This window comes from Vespa mandarinia, chromosome 2, assembly GCF_050613455.1.
Source record: "Vespa mandarinia isolate Hongniang chromosome 2, ASM5061345v1, whole genome shotgun sequence".
NCBI classification, from domain to species: domain Eukaryota; kingdom Metazoa; phylum Arthropoda; class Insecta; order Hymenoptera; family Vespidae; genus Vespa; species Vespa mandarinia.
Window position 1 is genome coordinate 19675001 of NC_140811.1, and position 18965 is coordinate 19693965.

The 18965-nt window shown below is 37.9% G+C and overlaps 4 protein-coding genes across 22 annotated transcripts in view; 1 reads left to right on the top strand and 3 right to left on the bottom strand.

The window, feature by feature from the left end:
- Positions 1 to 910, bottom strand: part of LOC118442448 (very long chain fatty acid elongase 7) — a 13466-nt gene extending 12556 nt beyond the window's left edge. The window contains exons 1-2 of one of the 5 annotated variants that reach the window (XM_085664748.1): positions 780 to 910; positions 1 to 130 (exon numbers count right to left, since the gene is read on the bottom strand). The exon at positions 1 to 130 is cut by the window's left edge and continues 62 nt beyond it. The gene's annotated coding sequence lies outside the window, so the exon portion shown is untranslated. The other 4 variants (XM_085664749.1, XM_085664747.1, XM_035868355.2 and 1 more) reach the window with 4 other exon arrangements.
- Positions 911 to 4230: 3320 nt separating this feature from the next.
- On the bottom strand, positions 4231 to 15147 carry LOC118441683 (very long chain fatty acid elongase AAEL008004). Of its 11 annotated transcripts, none has more exons than XM_035866717.2 (5): positions 10514 to 10700; positions 10234 to 10292; positions 5664 to 5915; positions 5357 to 5600; positions 4231 to 5275 (listed from the first exon to the last, which is right to left on the bottom strand). In XM_035866717.2, the coding sequence occupies exons 2-5, from the start codon at positions 10249 to 10251 to the stop codon at positions 4767 to 4769; spliced, it is 1023 nt and encodes a 340-aa protein (XP_035722610.1). In that variant the 5' UTR covers positions 10252 to 10292; positions 10514 to 10700; the 3' UTR covers positions 4231 to 4766. The 11 variants fall into 11 exon arrangements, with proteins under 11 accessions (XP_035722610.1, XP_035722869.1, XP_035722527.1 ...); XM_035866976.2 differs by lacking the exons at positions 10234 to 10292; positions 10514 to 10700 and adding exons at positions 6071 to 6135; positions 8561 to 8863; XM_035866634.2 differs by lacking the exons at positions 10234 to 10292; positions 10514 to 10700 and adding exons at positions 6006 to 6135; positions 8561 to 8863.
- Positions 15028 to 17125, bottom strand: U2A (small nuclear ribonucleoprotein polypeptide A'-like U2A). Of its 5 annotated transcripts, none has more exons than XM_035871444.2 (5): positions 16774 to 17039; positions 16622 to 16662; positions 15945 to 16521; positions 15805 to 15857; positions 15028 to 15155 (listed from the first exon to the last, which is right to left on the bottom strand). In XM_035871444.2, exons 1-4 carry the CDS (start codon positions 16853 to 16855, stop codon positions 15814 to 15816), a joined length of 744 nt encoding a protein of 247 aa, XP_035727337.1. In that variant the 5' UTR covers positions 16856 to 17039; the 3' UTR covers positions 15028 to 15155; positions 15805 to 15813. The 5 variants fall into 5 exon arrangements, with proteins under 5 accessions (XP_035727337.1, XP_035727244.1, XP_085520883.1 ...); XM_035871351.2 differs by lacking the exon at positions 15028 to 15155 and adding an exon at positions 15317 to 15454 and having other exon boundaries at positions 16774 to 17040; XM_085664757.1 differs by lacking the exon at positions 15028 to 15155 and adding an exon at positions 17107 to 17125 and having other exon boundaries at positions 15461 to 15857; positions 16774 to 16870.
- On the top strand, positions 17119 to 18188 carry ND-B18 (NADH dehydrogenase (ubiquinone) B18 subunit). Its single transcript, XM_035872088.2, has 3 exons — positions 17119 to 17384; positions 17728 to 17896; positions 17965 to 18188. Exons 1-3 carry the CDS (start codon positions 17222 to 17224, stop codon positions 18047 to 18049), a joined length of 417 nt encoding a protein of 138 aa, XP_035727981.1. The 5' UTR covers positions 17119 to 17221; the 3' UTR covers positions 18050 to 18188.
- The last annotated feature ends 777 nt before the right edge of the window (positions 18189 to 18965 follow it).

Consider the following 18965-nt stretch of genomic DNA (forward strand, 5'->3'; position numbering starts at 1 on the left):
CTTCTTCTCGGCTCGCTTCCAGAGGAATCTCCGATTTTCGTAGCGACACGGCACCTTACCTCTCTCGCGGCTTCCTTCCTGTCACCTGATCGAACACATAAAGTCCACCGAGTCTTTCGCCAGAAAAATTCTACGATCGATTGAATCGAGTCACTTATTTCTCTCGATCTATCCCTCTCCGGCTTTTTTCTCTGACGTCTCGAGCGCCTATCTGCTTTTCCTCTCTCTCCTTCCCTCCCTCTCTCTCTCACTCTCTCTCTCTCTCTCTCTCTCTCTCTCTCTCTCTCTCTCTCTCTATCTGTCTGCCTATCTATTTCCTTCTCCTTTCTTCTCGGCCTTTTTATATCGCGTACATCCACACCTTAGAACGATTATCATAAAACTGAGGAAACGAACGACAGCTCCGAAACGTTTACTAAAGCTCTTTTCTACCTCCACCTTCCTTTGGATCTTCTTTCGCTTGCTTCGTTCTCCTTCTCCTTCTCTTTATTCTTTAGCTTGGTGCAGCGCCCGAAGAGGGGGGAACGGGAGGGCGAAAATTGAGTAAGAGGGAGAGAGATAATGTTGCGCGCGCGCTTTCGCATAAGCAGAGAGAGAGAGAGAGAGAGAGAGAGTGAGAGAGAGAGAAAGAGCGAGGAAGAAAACGCGAGTTCCTCGGTAGCTCGCTCGCTCGTTCGTTCGTTCGTTCGTTCGTTCGTTCGACGTTTCTAACCAACGCAAAACCGAATTTACGTGTCCCCAAAGGAAGCGAACACTTTTCAATAACTCGCGCGACCTACCGCTCTCCTTCTACTCCTCCCGCTCGTCACGACCCTTCTCGCGACACGCGACAAACGAGCAAATGTATATCCAACGACACGCGTTACTATGACTGACCAAACTCAACCGGACCGATCTTTGCGCCCTCTACCCATTTCACCCAGTCACCTCTCTCTCTCTCTCTCTCTCTCTCTCTCGCTCTCTGGCTCTTCCATTCCCTTTTACGATCGAGATTAAACGGAAGGAGAGATGGAAGCATTAGGGTCAATGAGAACGCAAGCGCCATCTTGCGGTATATATCTTTCTTTCTTATCCCCTCGAATCATTTCTTTTCAATGTTTTCTTTATCTACGCTCTTGGACTTTATTCGTTGGGTAACGTTCCGATGGATTTATTTTTAATTCATTGAGAAGAACCCTCAATCGACGCATGATTTACATTCTTAATCAATTGAGAGATAATCGTATTCGGGGTTGGAAGTTAACGCCATCTTTTAGTCGTAGATCCTTTGCGAAGAAAAAAAGATAAGCCGTGATTTTGTCGTCTGTTACGCTTCGAGAGAAAGAGAACGAAGGAGATTTTAAAGTCGAGTGAACGTCGAGCGAACGTCCGAAGCATCGCAACTCGATGCCATCTCGCGCAATTGTATTCGATGAATTATGCAAGTTGAAGATTATTTTTCTTCGTTTTGCGGATTTCTTTTTCGACAAAGCGAATTCGTACGTCCTAATAACGTTTTAACCCACGTGACTCCTACCTTTGCGATCATACCACACCTTCCTTTCTTCGTTCGAAATTTGCCCGCGTTACGAATTTAGGTTATCCTTCGAGATTACGTATACCTTTAAATTTTCTTGGTTCTGCGCGTTCTCGACGGTATATACCGTCGTCGGTCACGAGGCTTATTCGAAAAATTTCTTTACGTAGAACGTATAATAATGTAGTAATTTTATATGATATTATCACTTAACACTTTTATTATTATTTACTATTCATACAATCAAATTAATAACATGCGTTTCTCGATAAATACAATTCCTTCGACGTTTGATCGAACGAAGGAGGGTAAAGTAAAGTTCAACGAACAAATGAAAATCAATTTATCTTAAAATTAAATCCATTTTGATGACTGCATAATTACGTACATTATTATAATCGCATTTTTATGTTAACTTATGACGCACTTTGATCAGATATGCGCATGCACGAGATGCCAAAGTTCTTTTCGTGTTCACGTGAACTTTATACTCTTGAACGTAAGAAGTAATCCAAGGATCTTTTTTCTTTTGAAGAAAACTTCTCACTGAGGTGTCCGTTATAATCGTAACCATAATAAATCTTATTTTCAATAATAAATTTTCGTCTCTGCAGATATTTACACAAATTATTATATAAATTAAATTCCTCCGAGTAATTACGTTAATGGTAAGATCGCATACCTGCTCGTCGTATCGATAACACTTAAACTGTAAATATAACGAAACGCAAAACTTTGCGTATTTTCATTTATACGTAATTTCGTGAATTGTATAAAATATTAGTGCGCCAAGTACGACATTATCGAGTCGATAGTTTCGAATTTTAAAAGTCTCTCGGACATTTTTGTTCTACGCGCGAATGCCAAGCCTATATCTACGTATTTATATACGACGTGTTAATTCTTACGATAATAAGAATGTTAAATTTTATATCCGTACGACGAATTATCTTTTCATCAAGAATATTTTCCAACTTGAATTTTTTCTAAGATAAGGAGAAAAAAATAGAAAGAGAAAAAAAGAACGTCTTGGAAGAGACAGGAGCCTCTAAAAGCTAATGAATATGATTTTCTTGCGAAAGCCTATCGACGTTCCTACCTTTCGAGTGCCATTGAAACGTCCATATTTGATCGCGTATAGTCTTCGTTGTATCCTGTTTGACACGTTCTTAAGATATTTTACGTCAATTCATTGTTCAAAGGTCTAACGTGGCAATTATTTTGTATACTTTTGCTGATTATATTCATCGACGACGTAATGCCGATTATCGACATTACTCTTTAACTACGAACTCAAGGTTTCTCCTCTCTCTCTCTCTCTCTCTCTCTCTCTCTCTCTCTCTCTTCCCCTCCTCCTCTCTCAATAACCCTGTACGAAGATCACGCTGTGTATTTGAGCGCGAGAAAGAGCGTTTTTCGTCGAGACAGGTAAAGTGCAAAAAATACGGAAAGAATTATGAAATAAGACCCGGTCGGTCCTTCGGACATAAGAGAGAAAAAACAAAAGTACTAATAGACAGACACACTCGAGAGTCGACCGTCTCTTAGAGATTTCGTAGTCGTACTTGAGAATTCGAAGAATCTCTCGATTAAATTACATCGACTTTCTGTCTTCGAGACTCTCATAAAAGGGGAATCCATTTAGCTGGATGTCGCGTATACTCTAACGAGTCCTATAGTGATTGCATAATTAGCTAGAATCTTCTTCGTAAAGATCGCGCGTTTAGATCAAATGGACTTTTATCGTCACCTTCCGCGAACGGCGCTCTTTTGTAAACGCCTTCTTGGAGTACGAGACGAGTTCGAAAAATGGCATCTCAGCCGTAATAGCCGAACGTACCCTATTTACCAATACCTTACCGTGGTGCGTTCGTGTTGACGTGCACGTTCACGTAGGATAGATACGCGCGACCTTCTTTCCGTCGCGTGCCTCGTGCCACTTTCACCATGGCTACTTTCACCATTGAAAATTAACACCGGACGCTTCTCGGAAACGCGAAGCGCCTATCCGAACCAATAGATTTTCGTTCGCCACGACTATTATTACCTATCTCCGTCCTATTTTCCTTTTCTTTTTTCATATCTCGACGATTCCCTTTTAAACGACAATCGCCGAGAGTAACGCTACAATAACAATAGACAAAAGTATGCACGATAATACAATATTTATACATTTTTTAGCGATCGTCCCTTATTCGTAGTAGCTAAATGTTTCCTACTCCCCCCCCCCTCCTCCTCCGCCGGTTCCGTTGTTTCCTCAAACTGATATCAGAGTGCGCTATAACGTAAGCAAACTTTCCTCGTATCTCGTCGACAAGTAAGAATACTGCAATCGCTTTGCCTCGTGTCGCCTCGCCTTGCCCAGCTACATATGTTTCCTTGATATATCCAAAGCGGATCGATAAAACGGAGAAAAATCTTTTTCTTATCGACGAGACTGTCGCGAAAAGGACAAAGATTATTTTCAATCGGTAATTTAAGCTTTCAATAGTTGTTAAATAAATATGTTCAATAATTATTTCGTTGATCGTATTTGAACATGTACAAATATACCTACCATTATATATAAAATTAGAACGAGTTCTAATCGCTAAGGACAGGCTTAACAAGAATCGTTTTATTTCGAGGTAAATATCACGTCAATCAATGCTGTCTAGGTTGCATGGATTCACGATTGCAATGAAAAAAAAAAAAAAAACAAATATTTCTCGACATTCATTTTATTTTATCCCCTTTATTCTTTTTATTTATCTTTACTTCTTCTTTTTCTTCTTCTTTCCTCTATCGTAACACGTGCCGATTGCCGTGCGTCACCTCATTGCGTCGCATCAGATCCAATATAATGAAAAATGAAAAAGTATGGATTAGCACGAGGCAATGATTATCACAGATGAACAACGTATCGAGCTGAACATCGTTTTGGTTCGAAAAAAGAAAAAAGAAAAAACTCTTTCGAGCTTTTCAATTTCCCCCAATGTTTCGAGAATGTTCGGGGGAGGAAATATAGTCTTTTATGAAAATGCGCTGTTCCCGTCGACCCTTCGTGAGGAACGGAGCTCTCTCTCTCTCTCTCTCTCTCTCTCTCTCTCTCTCTCTCTCTCTTATCCGTGGGATGCACGCACACACGCACGCACCGCAATGAAGAAAGTCTATTATTTGCGCTACCGTTTCGAAGAGGATTCCGCGTCGATGCGAGTCTCGATTATAATAGCCGATCAGCGTCCTTATCGCATTCGTTCTTATCGCGTTCTCATTCGTCGGACAATCCTCGGTTGTCGATAAAAACGCGATTTCTTAGGCCCTCGTCCGAAATGTACCCGGTCGCCATTTTGTATTGATTCGCATAAATAAGATCGTTCTTCTTAAGACGATTTTGCACGGACTCGCGTTCGTACTTTTCTTCTTTCTTCCTTCTCGCTTCTTCTTCTTCCTTATTCCCACTTTCCTTTTGCTCTTTCCTTATTACGTTTTTCTTCTTCTTGTAAGCCCCGACGTAAAAGTCACGGAACAAGAAGTAAAACATGATCGCGTGCATGCCGATCCACCATACGAAAGCTTTCGGGTAATTGCAATCGACGAAGAGCAATTGGAAGGCGTGAATTATGACGAAAACAAATTGAATCATTTGCAGGCTCGTCAAATATTTCTTCCACCATAGATACGGTTGGATCTTTGGTCCGAGAGCAGCGAGGAGATAATAAGAGTACATAATAATGTGTACGAACGTGTTTAAGAGGCCGAAGAAGGAACTGTGACCACCTGAAAGAAAGGAAGAAGAAAAGAAAAAAGAGAAAAAAAGAAATTATGCATTTGTAGTTGCAACGCCCGTTTAATTCATACCTGGTGTGAACTTGACGCCGAACCAGACCGACATTGGCATGCATCCATGGTGAATCACGTGCAACGTTGAAATGTGGTTATTTTTCTTTCGCAGAACAAAGAAGATCGTGTCCATGAACTCGGTGAACTTGGAAAAGTAGTACCACCAACAGCCACGAGCCATTCTCATTGCCATTGGATTGTCCGAGTAATCTACCGGTTGGCATCTGAACGAGTAGACTCCCCACCAACCGGACGCCAAACACTAGAGAAACGATACCTTTATAAATTCCGATTCGATACGTCAGAATATTTTTCCACGGCATACCTCGTAAAACAACCAAGAGGAAAAGATCACTTGGAAGAGATTATAAAGTATCATGAAGTTTCTAAGGTCGAAAGGCTTGCGATTTTCCATAAATCTTGGCCCGAGTACCTTGACGAAGTAAGCGTAAAATAAACAAACGAAGAGCGTAGGAAAGGGATCGCTCATCATGGCCCAATCGTTGACCCTTGGGTCGCTCTTATTGTCCATTAAGTCCCGGTAACCATCGTAGATCGTTCGTATTATCTGTGCCATCTGAAAAATCAAAAACTATCGTTAAGGACGTTCGTCTTAAACCAGCTCACTCGAGTTCTCTCCTAACGAATGAATTTTCGTGACGCAAACCGAATATAGAAATCTCATGGGTTTAGTTGACTCCTCCAATCTATGATACGAACGGAAGGTCGTACCGTATAGTTCGCGTTCCGCACCTTTCACCGCTCGATCGGATTCGACTCCCGAGGTTTTAGATTTTCTAGAAAGAACGAGCGACTATAGAGCGTCAACTATACGAGCTCCGTGATAGAAGGAAAATAATGTCGCGAAGGGATGTCGTAAGGGTTAAGATCAGGATTCTTACGAACGAATTCCTTTCGTTGGAAGTGAAAAGATCGATCTTATTCTTTCTAATTCTCTTAATTTGATTCGGAAAAAATAATATATATATTAATCATGAAAAGAGAGGAAGTTTAAAGTATTATATCCCTAAAGATATCCGCCTAATAGTACGACGTACACGACGTACACGACCATCGGCAAAAAGCCGATTTAACGGCCGAAAGAAGACTCCTAGGTCTTGATCGGTTTATATGAGTTTCGGTTTGACCGCAAATTTCCCTTCTTTCACACATTATTTTCATTCTTTCGATCGAGTTGCCATTTCTCCTATACTCGTCTAATCAGATAGATATAGTTTCGTGAGACATCCTAAGGAAATGTCGCGCGTACAAACGTGCGGGGAATTCAAGAACGCGGACGAATATAAGAATCCCAATAATTCTTCAAGATCTCGACCGGTCCTGCCAAACGAGTTTTCCCCCTTGGCACGTCTCTATCTTTTCGGCTACAATCGCTTCTCGGATGACCTTCGCGAGTCCTTCCTCTCTTAGAGAGCCAAAGGGCGGCTCTCAAAAATACGAACAAAAGTAAATACGTGCTTGCTCTTCGAAGAGAGAGAGAGAGAGAGAGAGAGAGAGAGAGAGAGAGAGAGAGAGAGAGAGAGAGAGAGAGAGAGAGAGAGAGAGAGAGAGAGAGAGAGAGCACAACCGGCTCTTTGTCGTTTCTTTCCCAATAGCATCGATAACGACCTTTCTTTCTATTTAAACGTCTATTTGCTGTCTAGTCAGGCGTCTCGCTCGTATACGCCACATTTCCATCAACGAGACAATAAAGTACCGATCGCACGTAAAACACATAGCCGAGTTCTATCCACCGACTCGGTACAACTATATCTGTCTGCAACTTAATCCCGTACATAAAATACGCTCTCCTTTTCTGCGCCTTTTCTTTCTCCGCCTTCAAGGATTGATGATTCTTTCAACGCAAACAAAATGTTCGATAATCCAGGTATTTCTCAGACATCGCTCGTTAACGCAATGAATTCAATGATTTTATCACGAATTAGCGATTTTACACGCTTCGTCGCTTATGTCATCGCAGATAAATATTCACGAAAGTTTCTTTGCGCACATGCGCAAGAGCGAGATAGAAATTTTCCTTATCACCACGACTAAGAGTAAAACGTAGATATCGTTGAAAACGAAATTCCATGAGGTCGAAGATTTACATTTGGTAGAAGGATCGAAAATAAAAAAGAAAACATTTAACGAAGAGCACGCACAGATACCTAGCGTAGTAAACGCGAGATCGGTTAATATATTTATAGAAGGAGACAGAGAGAGAGAGAGAGAGAGAGAGGGAGAGAGAGAGAGAGGGAGAGAGAGAGAGAGGGACAAGCGCGTTCCAACGCCGAATATATATATATATATATATATATATTATTCGTTAGGCGAACACCTACGCTCAGAAGCGTTGCAAAATTCGTATGTCCTCGTACTACCAATCGAAAGAGATCCTTCCGAGTTTAGTCGAAAATACACAATAACTTGCACGATACGAAGAAAATATCGAATCGCGAGATAAAGAGGAACGTGCGATCGGAGCGAAACTTCGAGTATGACTAAACATCTACATTTTATCTCCTACCGCACTCAGCACGTGCACTTACTTTTCCGTTCCCCTTCGAACGTCATCTTATATTATCCTTCTAATCTCGTTATTTCATTTTTCAAGCTTCAAAACTTACATTACGGTCAAATTAATCGAGAACGTTATTGTTCGAGCAGACCGATAGCCCCTATCTATTTGAAAGTATCTTGATGCTCGATCAAGGATACCTCGAGGTATACCGCAAGTATGCGTATCGAGGTATGCGTTTATCTAACAGGATGAGAAGAATTAAGCATTCGACACGTCGCACGTTCGTCATTATAATTATAATTATATAGCGAAAATATCATTACTCGACGAACGTCCCGCAACATTGTTCTTTTAAGCTCGATTCGCTTTTTCCTGGAACAGAAAAAAAGAAAAGAAAAAATGAAGAAAGTACAAATTCTTCGACGCGCTAGATCGTCGCACGCTCTCCGCTTAAACTCCCTTCATTTCTATTTACTTTCCTCGTAAACTCGTTTAACGAAGTGGACGAAGCTATTGCCAAACTCTTTTATTGACCTTCAACGTCCAAGTTTAATCCTCGCTATTGCTATACGATAAAAGAGATCTCGGTACATTCGCCCTATATTTTCCCGATCGATATTATAACGATCCTGGATTCTGTGACGTATAAGGAGAACGTTCGAATAGGAAGAAATAAGGAAAGAAGATAAAAGAATGCTCACGTTTTTGAGTAACGTGTTAGTCTTGAAATTCGTTGGCCCGTTATGCTTGACGCGCGAATCAGTTCTGATAATTCAAGATATTTTTGTGACTACACCTTAAGACCAACTTTGCCGACGATCGATTATCGAGGATTTTGATCGAGGAATAAAAAAAACGAAAGAAATACGAAGGAGTTCGTACGAAGTAAACGAAATAAAAGGAAGAAAGGAGAAATAAGAAGAGGTTAAAGGCCACGTAAGGACCGCGTGTTGCACCCGATTTGGCAACTTTCTATCCGTGCGAGCACGTTTGAGCAAACTGAAGTCTCGTAGCTTCGAGCAATGCCTTATATCTCTTTAGAGGCTGTAGAAATACACCTGTTTATTTGCACGCTCGACCTGCTGCTCCACCACCTTTGCCACCATTGCCACTTTCCTCTTCCTCTTCTTCGTCCGTCTCTTTCGCTCGTATCTTTTTGCATGTTTTACGATTACGGTAATACGTGGAGCGCGATAGCCTTGGTATTGGCGGACCATTAACCGCTTACTTTTTTCTTTTTTCTTTCTTTCTTTTTGGCCACCGGTCTCTTTGCCCGCGAGCGACGCGGTCGAGAAACACATCCGAAGAAGGCAGAACCCGTTTCGGCGGATACTACTCCAGACCCTTCCAGGGCTCGCTCGGAGATTTTAGATCGTTGAATTTTAATATCAAAACGATCAATATAGAAGATCATCGCGAAGCAAAGGCAAAAGAAGGTTACTTCGACGAACAACGACGACGACGACGACGAGAGACGTCACTTTTTTTTCAATGACGTGGGGGGGAGGGGGGAAGGGGGTGATGGAGATAAAGGGAGAGAAAAAAAATCGTAGCACTGTTTTACGAATATAACATGGTTTGCCATGGATCGCCAATTAAATTTGAAATATACGATAATTCATAACTCTTGTCTTTCGATTGAAATTCAATTTTTAACTACTGATCGATCGTGTTATTGTCAAAGAAAACAGAAAGAAAATTTGAATAATATTTGATATTCATGATTATTCATGAATATTGCATGATATTCATTATTACGTCAATACAATTTGAAATTGTAAATTTTATATTATCGTTATTTTGACTCCTCCACAATGTACATTTTCTCGTTTTAACGAATCAGTATGTCTTGCATATATAACGTAATTATCTATTATTATCTAACGAATATATTGTTAATCAAGCGCGCGACATATCCGAGGGATTATTTTTCCATCCTGCGACCGGTTTCCGGCTCTCAAGTAAGAAAGTGATAATAGTGATAGTTATTTGTAAGAAAGGACTCGCGATGTCCTTCTATCCCATTTGCTTTCGAATGAAATTTCGATAGGGGCGAAACTTTTAATTAAACTTTACGTTACGTACGTACAATAGATATGGCTCGCGAGGCTATAGGGAAATTATATTGTACTTTGAGAAATTCAAATTTCAACGATTCCCTTCATTTTTCCCTATATCCTATCTCGCTAAAATCAAGATTGTTCGGAAATAGCGTACGTCCTTTTAATTTCAATTTCACCGATTCGACGTTTCATGAAAGGATCATGAAAGAAAAGTAACTTTACAAGATAATTATTCCGTTTGCGTTCCATCGTAGGCGCGATCGTTCATTCACAAGCGCGCCATTGGAACGACTTCCATCCATTCTACTAACCTTTCGTACTCGATCCATTGAATTTACGACATGCCGTGCTGATGGCCATCGAGCCGATTCTAATTACGAAACAGAGGGAATTCGTTTTTTATCAAAAAAAACTTTGTCGTCTATCGTATATTTCTTCAAAATTATATATATATATGTATGTATGTATGTATGTATGTATGTATGTATGTATGTATGTATGTACGTATGTATACATGTGTCCTGCGTTATGCGCGATATGACCATTTTAACTCGAGAGGCGAGACGACTAATGTGCTTTTACTTTACTTACATCGAAACATAATCCTTGCGCGTCGATCCCAATTACGTTCGTAACGTTGTTACAAGCGTAGTAGTTGATACGGTAGGCAGGACATAAAGAGAAAGAACGATCCAAGAATCCGGATATTACAAGAGAGTCTCGCCAACTTGTTTACATAACTACAGTGCAAGATGAAATTATGCTCGATCGTATCTAGGAGAGAACACCTATGAGCAGAACGGACTTCTCTCTCCTCCTCCCTCCCTCTTCACGATGAGTAAGGGAAATCGATGCGACTTTTATCACATCGCGTACGTTGAATAAAGATGTAAAGCAAATTCCAATAAAATATCGATCGTTATTTTTTATTTTCTTTAATCTATTATGAGACATATCTGTGCCGCATTTACTCGACCTTCGCTTCGTGAATTATATCGATTTACTCTTTAATTAATGTCATTACGAGATAGGTTTTGTTCGATCGATATCAACTTCTCGATGTTATTTATCTCAATACCATCTACTTTTTCTTTTTCTTTCTTTTTTTCATATGTTAAACTAGATAATAAGAATAATGATTTATAGCAATAATTATTTTCCGTATGTAGACATTCGAAGGAATATTAACAGATCAAAGGACAAGGCTTTTGGAATTTTTTACATGTGCAAGAAAATCTATGTAAGAGGGAAAAGAGCAACCGTTGACGTCAAATTTCACATAATTGAGAGTTGGCGATCGTCCTTGGCCGTGCCATTCTACGAGTCGATAATTGGCCCGGAGAACACTGAGCGATTATAGTTTGCGATTCTATTAAAATTCGTTACGGGCCAAAATTATCGACGGCGTATTTACATGCGCCGCATGTAGCATAATATTATCATATAAAATTATCATTATTAACGACGACACTTCTAGATATGTATATCTTCTTCTTATAAAAAGAACAAATTTTTATTCGATATCGATGATCATTGTAAAATATATTTTCTTCCCAAGAGATATGAATATGTTCATCACTACCATGTAATATTTGTCTTCAGTTTATCTACTATAGACTTTAGAATCTTTTTAATATTCAAGATTTTTATACACAAATTTATTGTCTTCTTGACGATCGTTCAATATTCTCTTCCGTAAAAATTGATTCTTTCCTAATCGATTTATATTACGTGTATGTAAATAAAACTTGTTCGATCCTTCGCTTTGAGAGAAAAAAAATAAAAAGTGACAATCATCGAGGTCGTTGCGTTCAAAAGTGTCCAAAAATATTTTTTGTTTGATACGTATATATATACGTCATTGATCTTTCACCTTGGTTGGTAAACGCTCATATTGGATGAAAATTAAATTTGATTTGTTCCATAACTTATTCTCTTTTCCGATACTTCTTTTGCAAGTCAAATCGATCTGTTGATGGTGTAAATACCGATTATGTCGTGCTTGCGAACCCCTAAAGAAAGCTTCAATTAATCGCAATACCAATGAAAAACTATATGTCAGTAAGATAGATTCAAAAGATAAATAAATGAAACAACATATCTATCGAGTTCTTATTCGAGAATTATTCGGAAGAAGTTCGGAAAAGAACCATGCAAACGATTCTTTCGTTAATAAGCGAGAGGAAGAAGAAGAAGAAAGTATTTTTATAATGATTAAACCGTGTAAATATTATACCTCGCGATCAAACGTATCATTGTCAATTATCTACGTTTATTTGGAAATTCTTATTTCAAGCGTGAAATTCAATTTTTCATTGTCCGATTATATAGCTTTTTCTCTCATATCGAGAGCTTCTTCGTTAAATTCATCGTCCAGAGATGAATGTTTACTCCGTATAATGCGTGTTATTAACCTACAATCTTGCGAGACTAAGAACCCGCCAACTTTCAAATAATGATTATAGAGATTAGGAACGGCAAACGAAAGATTCGCTTCTCGTCGCGTTCTTTCTAATTGTCGCGAAAGCGTAATAGGACGATGAACGTCACTTTCGTCTGGATTGCGTCTCGTCTTTCCGTCCTTCTCTCTCTCTCTCTCTCTCTCTCTCTCTCTCTCTCTCTCTCTCTCCCCCCCTTCCTCTCTCTCGTACATGCCTTTAAGAACCCTGAGAAGGAGCGATTTAATAAAATTTCTGTCGTCGTATCTTTCGTTACCGTTCTTATTCTTTTGGTTACTTACACTTTCGTTTACTGCTCGCTTTTGTTCATCGCTGTTGGTCATCAGAAAGAGAGAGAGAGAGAGAGAGAGAGAGAGAGATAAATAAAATGTATTGTAAATGTATTTTCACTGGACAGCACGATGCAAATCATCGTCAATATTTACAATTCGATATTTCAAAGAAACGGACGACTCGATCGTATAATAAAAATCATATAAAAAAAGTATAAAGAGACTTTTTTCAAGACGATACCGTTGGTAGTTTTTTTTTAGCACGACTACCAATATAATTATATTTGTTTACAAAAAGATATGCTGCGCAAGTAAGTATGGAACAGTCGTTTGGACTGTGACACCTTTCCTAATCGACTTCTTACATAGCACGTACGCGAGGAATGTTCCGGAATTCCTATGGTCGTTCGTCATCATAGACTCCTCTTTACAAGACGTATTCCTATTCTAACGATCAAAGTGCTTTGAGATCGTACGAGTCTTTTTCTTTGACACGTTTTTTCACTTCTTTATTTTTCTAGGCAAATTTCATTGTCTGGATATTTATTGTTATCTCGTATGCATTAATTAGGTATATACAATTTATTACATAGGTAATTAGAGGGATGCTCCCTGAAGCTCCCATATAGCATATTTACTTATTCATCATTTTACTCATTGGTTAGCTCATAGCAAACATATTTCCTATGCAAAAGTTTTGCGAATATTAACTGTTATAAATGAAAGTTTGCTACCAACTCGCGCACAACTTTTCTCCTTCTATTCTATTTGCGCGCTTTTTTATATATGCCATGCATGCATATAACATATTTATAAAGAAAATCATTTCGACTAACGGGACAGCCATTCTGGTTACGACTGAAAAAGCAAATAAGAAATAGAAAATAATTGACTGAGATATAAAATGACAAAAAAAATAGGTACGTCTATAAACCCTTTACGAGATAAAGTTTATCAGATATTTCATTCGTTATTGATTCATATGTATCAAAGGAAATAACAATTAATTGATCATTTCTTTCGAGCAAAGATGAGGAAAAAGTAAAGAAACCGTACACGATTTTACAATATCGCTCGCTATCGAGAGAGATTCTTGCCTATCTAATATATCCTCGTATTACTAACGATACGAAACCTTGGAAAATAGGATGTAACCGGAAATAATTCGCAACCAAAGATAGCATGCTACGGTGCCAATGCTCCTAATATGCATCATGGAACGACCTTGAGAGAAGATAAGCCTTGGTCGAGCCATAGTCGATGGAAACGATCCTCTCTCTCTCTCTCTCTCTCTCTGTCTCTCTCTCTCTCTCTCTCTCTCTCTCTCTCTGTCTCTCTCTCTCTCTCTCTCTCTCTCTGTCTCTCTCTCTCTCTCTCTCTCTCTCTCTCTCTCTCTCTCTCTCTCTCTCTCTCTCTCTCTCTCTCTCTCTCTCTGACTACGATGAAATTATTCGACGAATCTATATAGGTAAACGCCGATAAAAGGAAAAAAATGTCATTTATGAGTTATTATGGGCCGCGAAGAAAATTAGATAGATTTTTAAATGCGAGATTGCGATAAAAGCCACACGTGGTCATAATGAAATATTATCGATTTCTATCCGTCTATTAACTTGGGCGGAGATTATTCTCCAATGGTTTATTATTTGGCTTAAAAAAGATTAAAAATAAGGCCGATCATGACTTAAACATTTCAAGAATTCTTAAATAAAAATTTAAAAACGATTATTCATGAAGCGGCTATTTCGCACGCACAGTAAATTAAAAGACAGGAACTTTCGTAATAAATTTCATCGCTTTTTAGGATTAATTTAATACCGATGTGTGTGTCTCTTTGTAAATATTCACATACGTATACATACGTATATATATATATATGTACTATGCAGCGTGCATAGACACATACATGTGCATTATGCGGACTTACCTACAATATACGTAGATATGGCTAAGAAGTCGAATGACGATAATCTTACGAAATCATTCTTTTTTCTTTTTATAAGTATCTTATTGCACGTATAAAATATACATATTTGTTTCTCGTCAATTTTTTCTCTCCTAGAGAGCAAAAATTTCATTAAAATTCAGGCAACCATTCGAATAAAAAAAAAAGTAAACTCCATATATTTTTCACGTGAAATATGTCAATATTTATATATTAAAGATTAATTAATCAATAATAATTATTAATAAACTTTTAAAATAATCAATAAAATATGCTTTTTATTCTATCATTAGTTGGTAGATGTATGTAAACGTCTGTCTATCGTTAGTCAAATATTGCAACGAAAAGTGAATTTTTGAATAGGAAAGCATGACGCGCAAGAAATTACCTGTTATTTGTTTTATATTAACGAAGATAATTACCAGATGGCGCGATGCGAAGGAAATGCTATTGTTTCCATTCTCGCCGCTAGATGATTCGTCTCAAGATCCAGCGAATTGGTTCGGGAGGCGCTCGTAATGAGCCAATTCGTTTCCCCATAACGTAAATGCACTATCCTGTAAACGGTATCACAGATTTGGCATAGGTTCCTTGAAAATCACTTTTCGAAAATCTGAACAATTTAATCAGATTATACGGACTTTCCTTTGTTTACTAATTCATCAACAATAAAAATAACTTTAACGTTATCGATTTAGTGTGAATTGCGTCGGAAGTTGGCAGCTCTGATCGATACGAATACGACAGGGAGAGAACGCTTAAAGTATTCCATTATATTTTGGAAAATAATAATGAAATGTAATAAAGTCGAAGAAACGGATATGCGTTCGTCATGAAACGATTTATTTTGGATTAGCTGAAATAAATATAGGCTATCGTTAATATTTCGTGAAAATAAAATGACGCTTTTGTTGTTTTATATGATCGCTTCAAGGTCATGATAGTACACATTTGTATCATTTAATTCATACAAAAAAAAAAATATTCATATATGCGTAACCAATTTTGTCGAAAATTAATTGTGTAGTATGCAGCTTCTTATTAGCTCAACGAAGAGTCACCATCCTTGTACTAACATCCTTGGTAGCTATTGAATACTTACAGATTTGTCGCCACCTACACATACATATACACACACACACACACACATATATATATATATATACACATACATATATACAGATATATAGATACACGTGTGTAAACCTGTTTAATTTAGTCATCTTCCTCTTCTTCCATGGCTTCGGATGTGTTGTTTCCTAATATATCGAAGAAAAATTGTACATTTATTATTTATCATTTGGACAACGACTGGAATAAGATTTCAATAAGGAAAAGGGAGATACCGTTCTGAAGTCTCTCTTCTCCGGGTATATGCCCTGCTTGTAATAATTTGCTAAGTCGCTGCACCTCTTCCAAGGACGTAGCATTTGTTATAGCCTCTTTAATTTTGTTACGTTCGTCCGCGCTTGTTAAAGGTTTATCCAAAGACGTTCCTGGTGCTTGCGCCTTTGCCTTTTTAGCTATTTCACGTACCATTTCTTTGCCTCTTTTACTTCTAAAATATTCGATAGCGGCCTCTCGTTCTTTTTGCTTGATTTTTCTAAAATCTAATAGTCTCAACTGTGGAAATCTGTAGACAACGTACTGTCTGTACTGCGGCTTCGCAGACACAGGATTTTGTAATAAACATAAATTTGTAAGATGTTTAAGCGGTATTAATGGATCCAAATCGCCGAGTTCTTGAATCATATTTCCAGTCAACATTAACGTTTCCAAGTTGGGTATACAATGTTCCAAACCTTCTGCGATTCTGACTATGCGATTATTATTGAAAAAAAGTGTTTTGATTCTTTTCAAATATGGAAATCCATCAAGTTTTCTAATATCATTGTCGGAAAAGTCTATTGTGTCAAATTGATCCTACAATGAATAATAATATTACTTATTATATATCATTAACGATCCAAACAATGGAATAATATTTATGCGCAAAGAAAGATATGGAATATTTCGTACTAACCAAAGTTGCTCCTAAATTTTCTATCGTAGGTATTTTGTATCCTAAAAAATAAGGACAAACGAGTACATAAACAATATTGCTATAGTCCGGTTTCTAGGTTATGTTCTGAAAATGACAAATGTAGGCCGTTTTTATTTCAGTTTTCTACTAACCTCTCAAATCCAATTCCCGATCCCTTACAGGATTAATATATTGCATCGATTGTTGTATTAGGTCCGGCGTTAATTTCACCATTTCTCCTACGATAGCCTAGAAAAATAATTTAATTAAAGGCAACAGCAAGATTGGAGCGTCGTCGACTCCTGAGGTTTCCGCGCATGCGTTCAATCTCGCATATCGAATACACAATTTTGGCTCAATATTCAATGACCGTCTTCTATTATTTTAACGATATATTCGAATAATCGATAAAAAAAAATCGAACAGAAAGAAATGAGATAATATGAAGTTTAGTATACTAATAAAAAAATTGCTTTTACTCCTACAAAGATATGAAGCTGCTATTCGCTTCTACTATTAATCAAATATCATAGGAGTCGTCGTCGTTGCTTTTCGAACGATATATGCGGAAGAGCAGTATGTTGGTAGGATGTTTTATATATGGTCGTTTTCTCTTCGGTGCCTTTAAAATTTTCCTTTGATCAGACTAAAATGGGTACTTTATGGAGTGCGTATGTTACACATCCCGATACGATGCCAGAAGCAGAAACTGCGCCGACATTTGATCCGTTGTATGGATTTAAAGACGGTCGAAAAGCTAGAGGTAACTATTCGAGGATCGAAAATATAACCTAATAGATGCTCGTACCAATTTTTATTATCTTCGTAATCGGTCTATCCGTTTCCAATCGGATGCATCTCTGACATTTTAATGGACATTTTTTCGCATTCCAGTAGTTAATATTATTATTATTTTTGTAGTTAATATTACGTTCGTGAAAAAGAAAAAAAAAGAAAAAAAACAATTGTGACATAATCGACAAGGTCCCATATATATATACGGACGAATTCATTTCGATGTCGTATCGGTCATTTTAAACGATAAATACGATTATATCTGTACAATAATCTTTCAATATGTAAAATCATTGCCATGATTTTTCCAGTTATGATTGCCACGGATGCAGAAATGAAGGCAGCGAGAATACCAAAAAAATTACGAGATTATTGCGCTCATAAATTATTAGAATTGGAAGATTGCAAAAAGTATAATTTTCCTATAATGAACAGATGTAGCCATCAGACTCATGCTTACGAACAATGCCAATACGAAGAGTAAGTATAATAACGAGGGAATTATTTAATTTGTATATCTTTTAACATGTCTCTTGCTCTTATTCCAGTTATGTACTGCGGATGAAGGAGTTTGAAAGGGAACGCAGGCTTTTAGAAAGACAGAAGAGAAAGCAGCAAATGGCGGCTGCTTGAAGGAGTTGCCTCGTAGATCTATAGGAATGTTGAAATTTATTACTCGCTATTTAGAATTCGCAAGTACAGGTCCTTTCCTGTATACATTTATTTATATACATATATGTTTATATATATATGTACATTCATACACGCACTCACAAATATGTATATATGTATGTATGTATGTATGTATGTATGTATGTGCACATACATATAAATATATAGTGTAAATAAAAGTTGATAATTGTAATAAACCGTTCTACATAGTTTTATCATTTCAGCAGTCATGGACGACTTTCATGGCGGTTATAAAATAAAGAGGATACGACTGGAGAGAAATGATATTGTAGTTGGCGTTACAAAAGGAGAAAATACAAAGAAAATATTTACAAAACACGTAATAACAATATTCCTATCGTCTAGATCTTAATCTAGATAGTGGTTCTTTCTTCGTGCTTCGCGAATAGGTTGTCGATATCGTCCTTGGCATTTTTAGATTTTCAGAACCGGCAAGGCTCGTTTGCTTATTTTCTTTCTTCTTTTTCTCGTAATTTTTCATTAGGGGCAATTAAAACAGTTTAGAAAAATTACTTCTCAGAAGAGATCATTTTAGGATCGTCTAATTTTAATCGAATGTGTCAAGTAATGTCCTTATTGCGTATACTGCCTCGTCTTGTGACGCTTTCGTAGGAACAAAGCGACGGGATAAAAGAACTTTATTATACAAAGCTGCATGTGTGAATCGTTTCACTTTGGACAGTTTTACTTTGGCTTAATCTCTCTCTCTCTCTCTCTCTCTCTCTCTCTCTCTCTCTCTCTCTCTCTCTCTCTCTCTCTCTCTTTTGCGCGCGCGTACACTCGGAAGAGAGAATTTATCGACCCGCGTTGCGTCCTGGGTTGCGCCGTCGCGCGACCATCTCATCGTGCGTCCTAT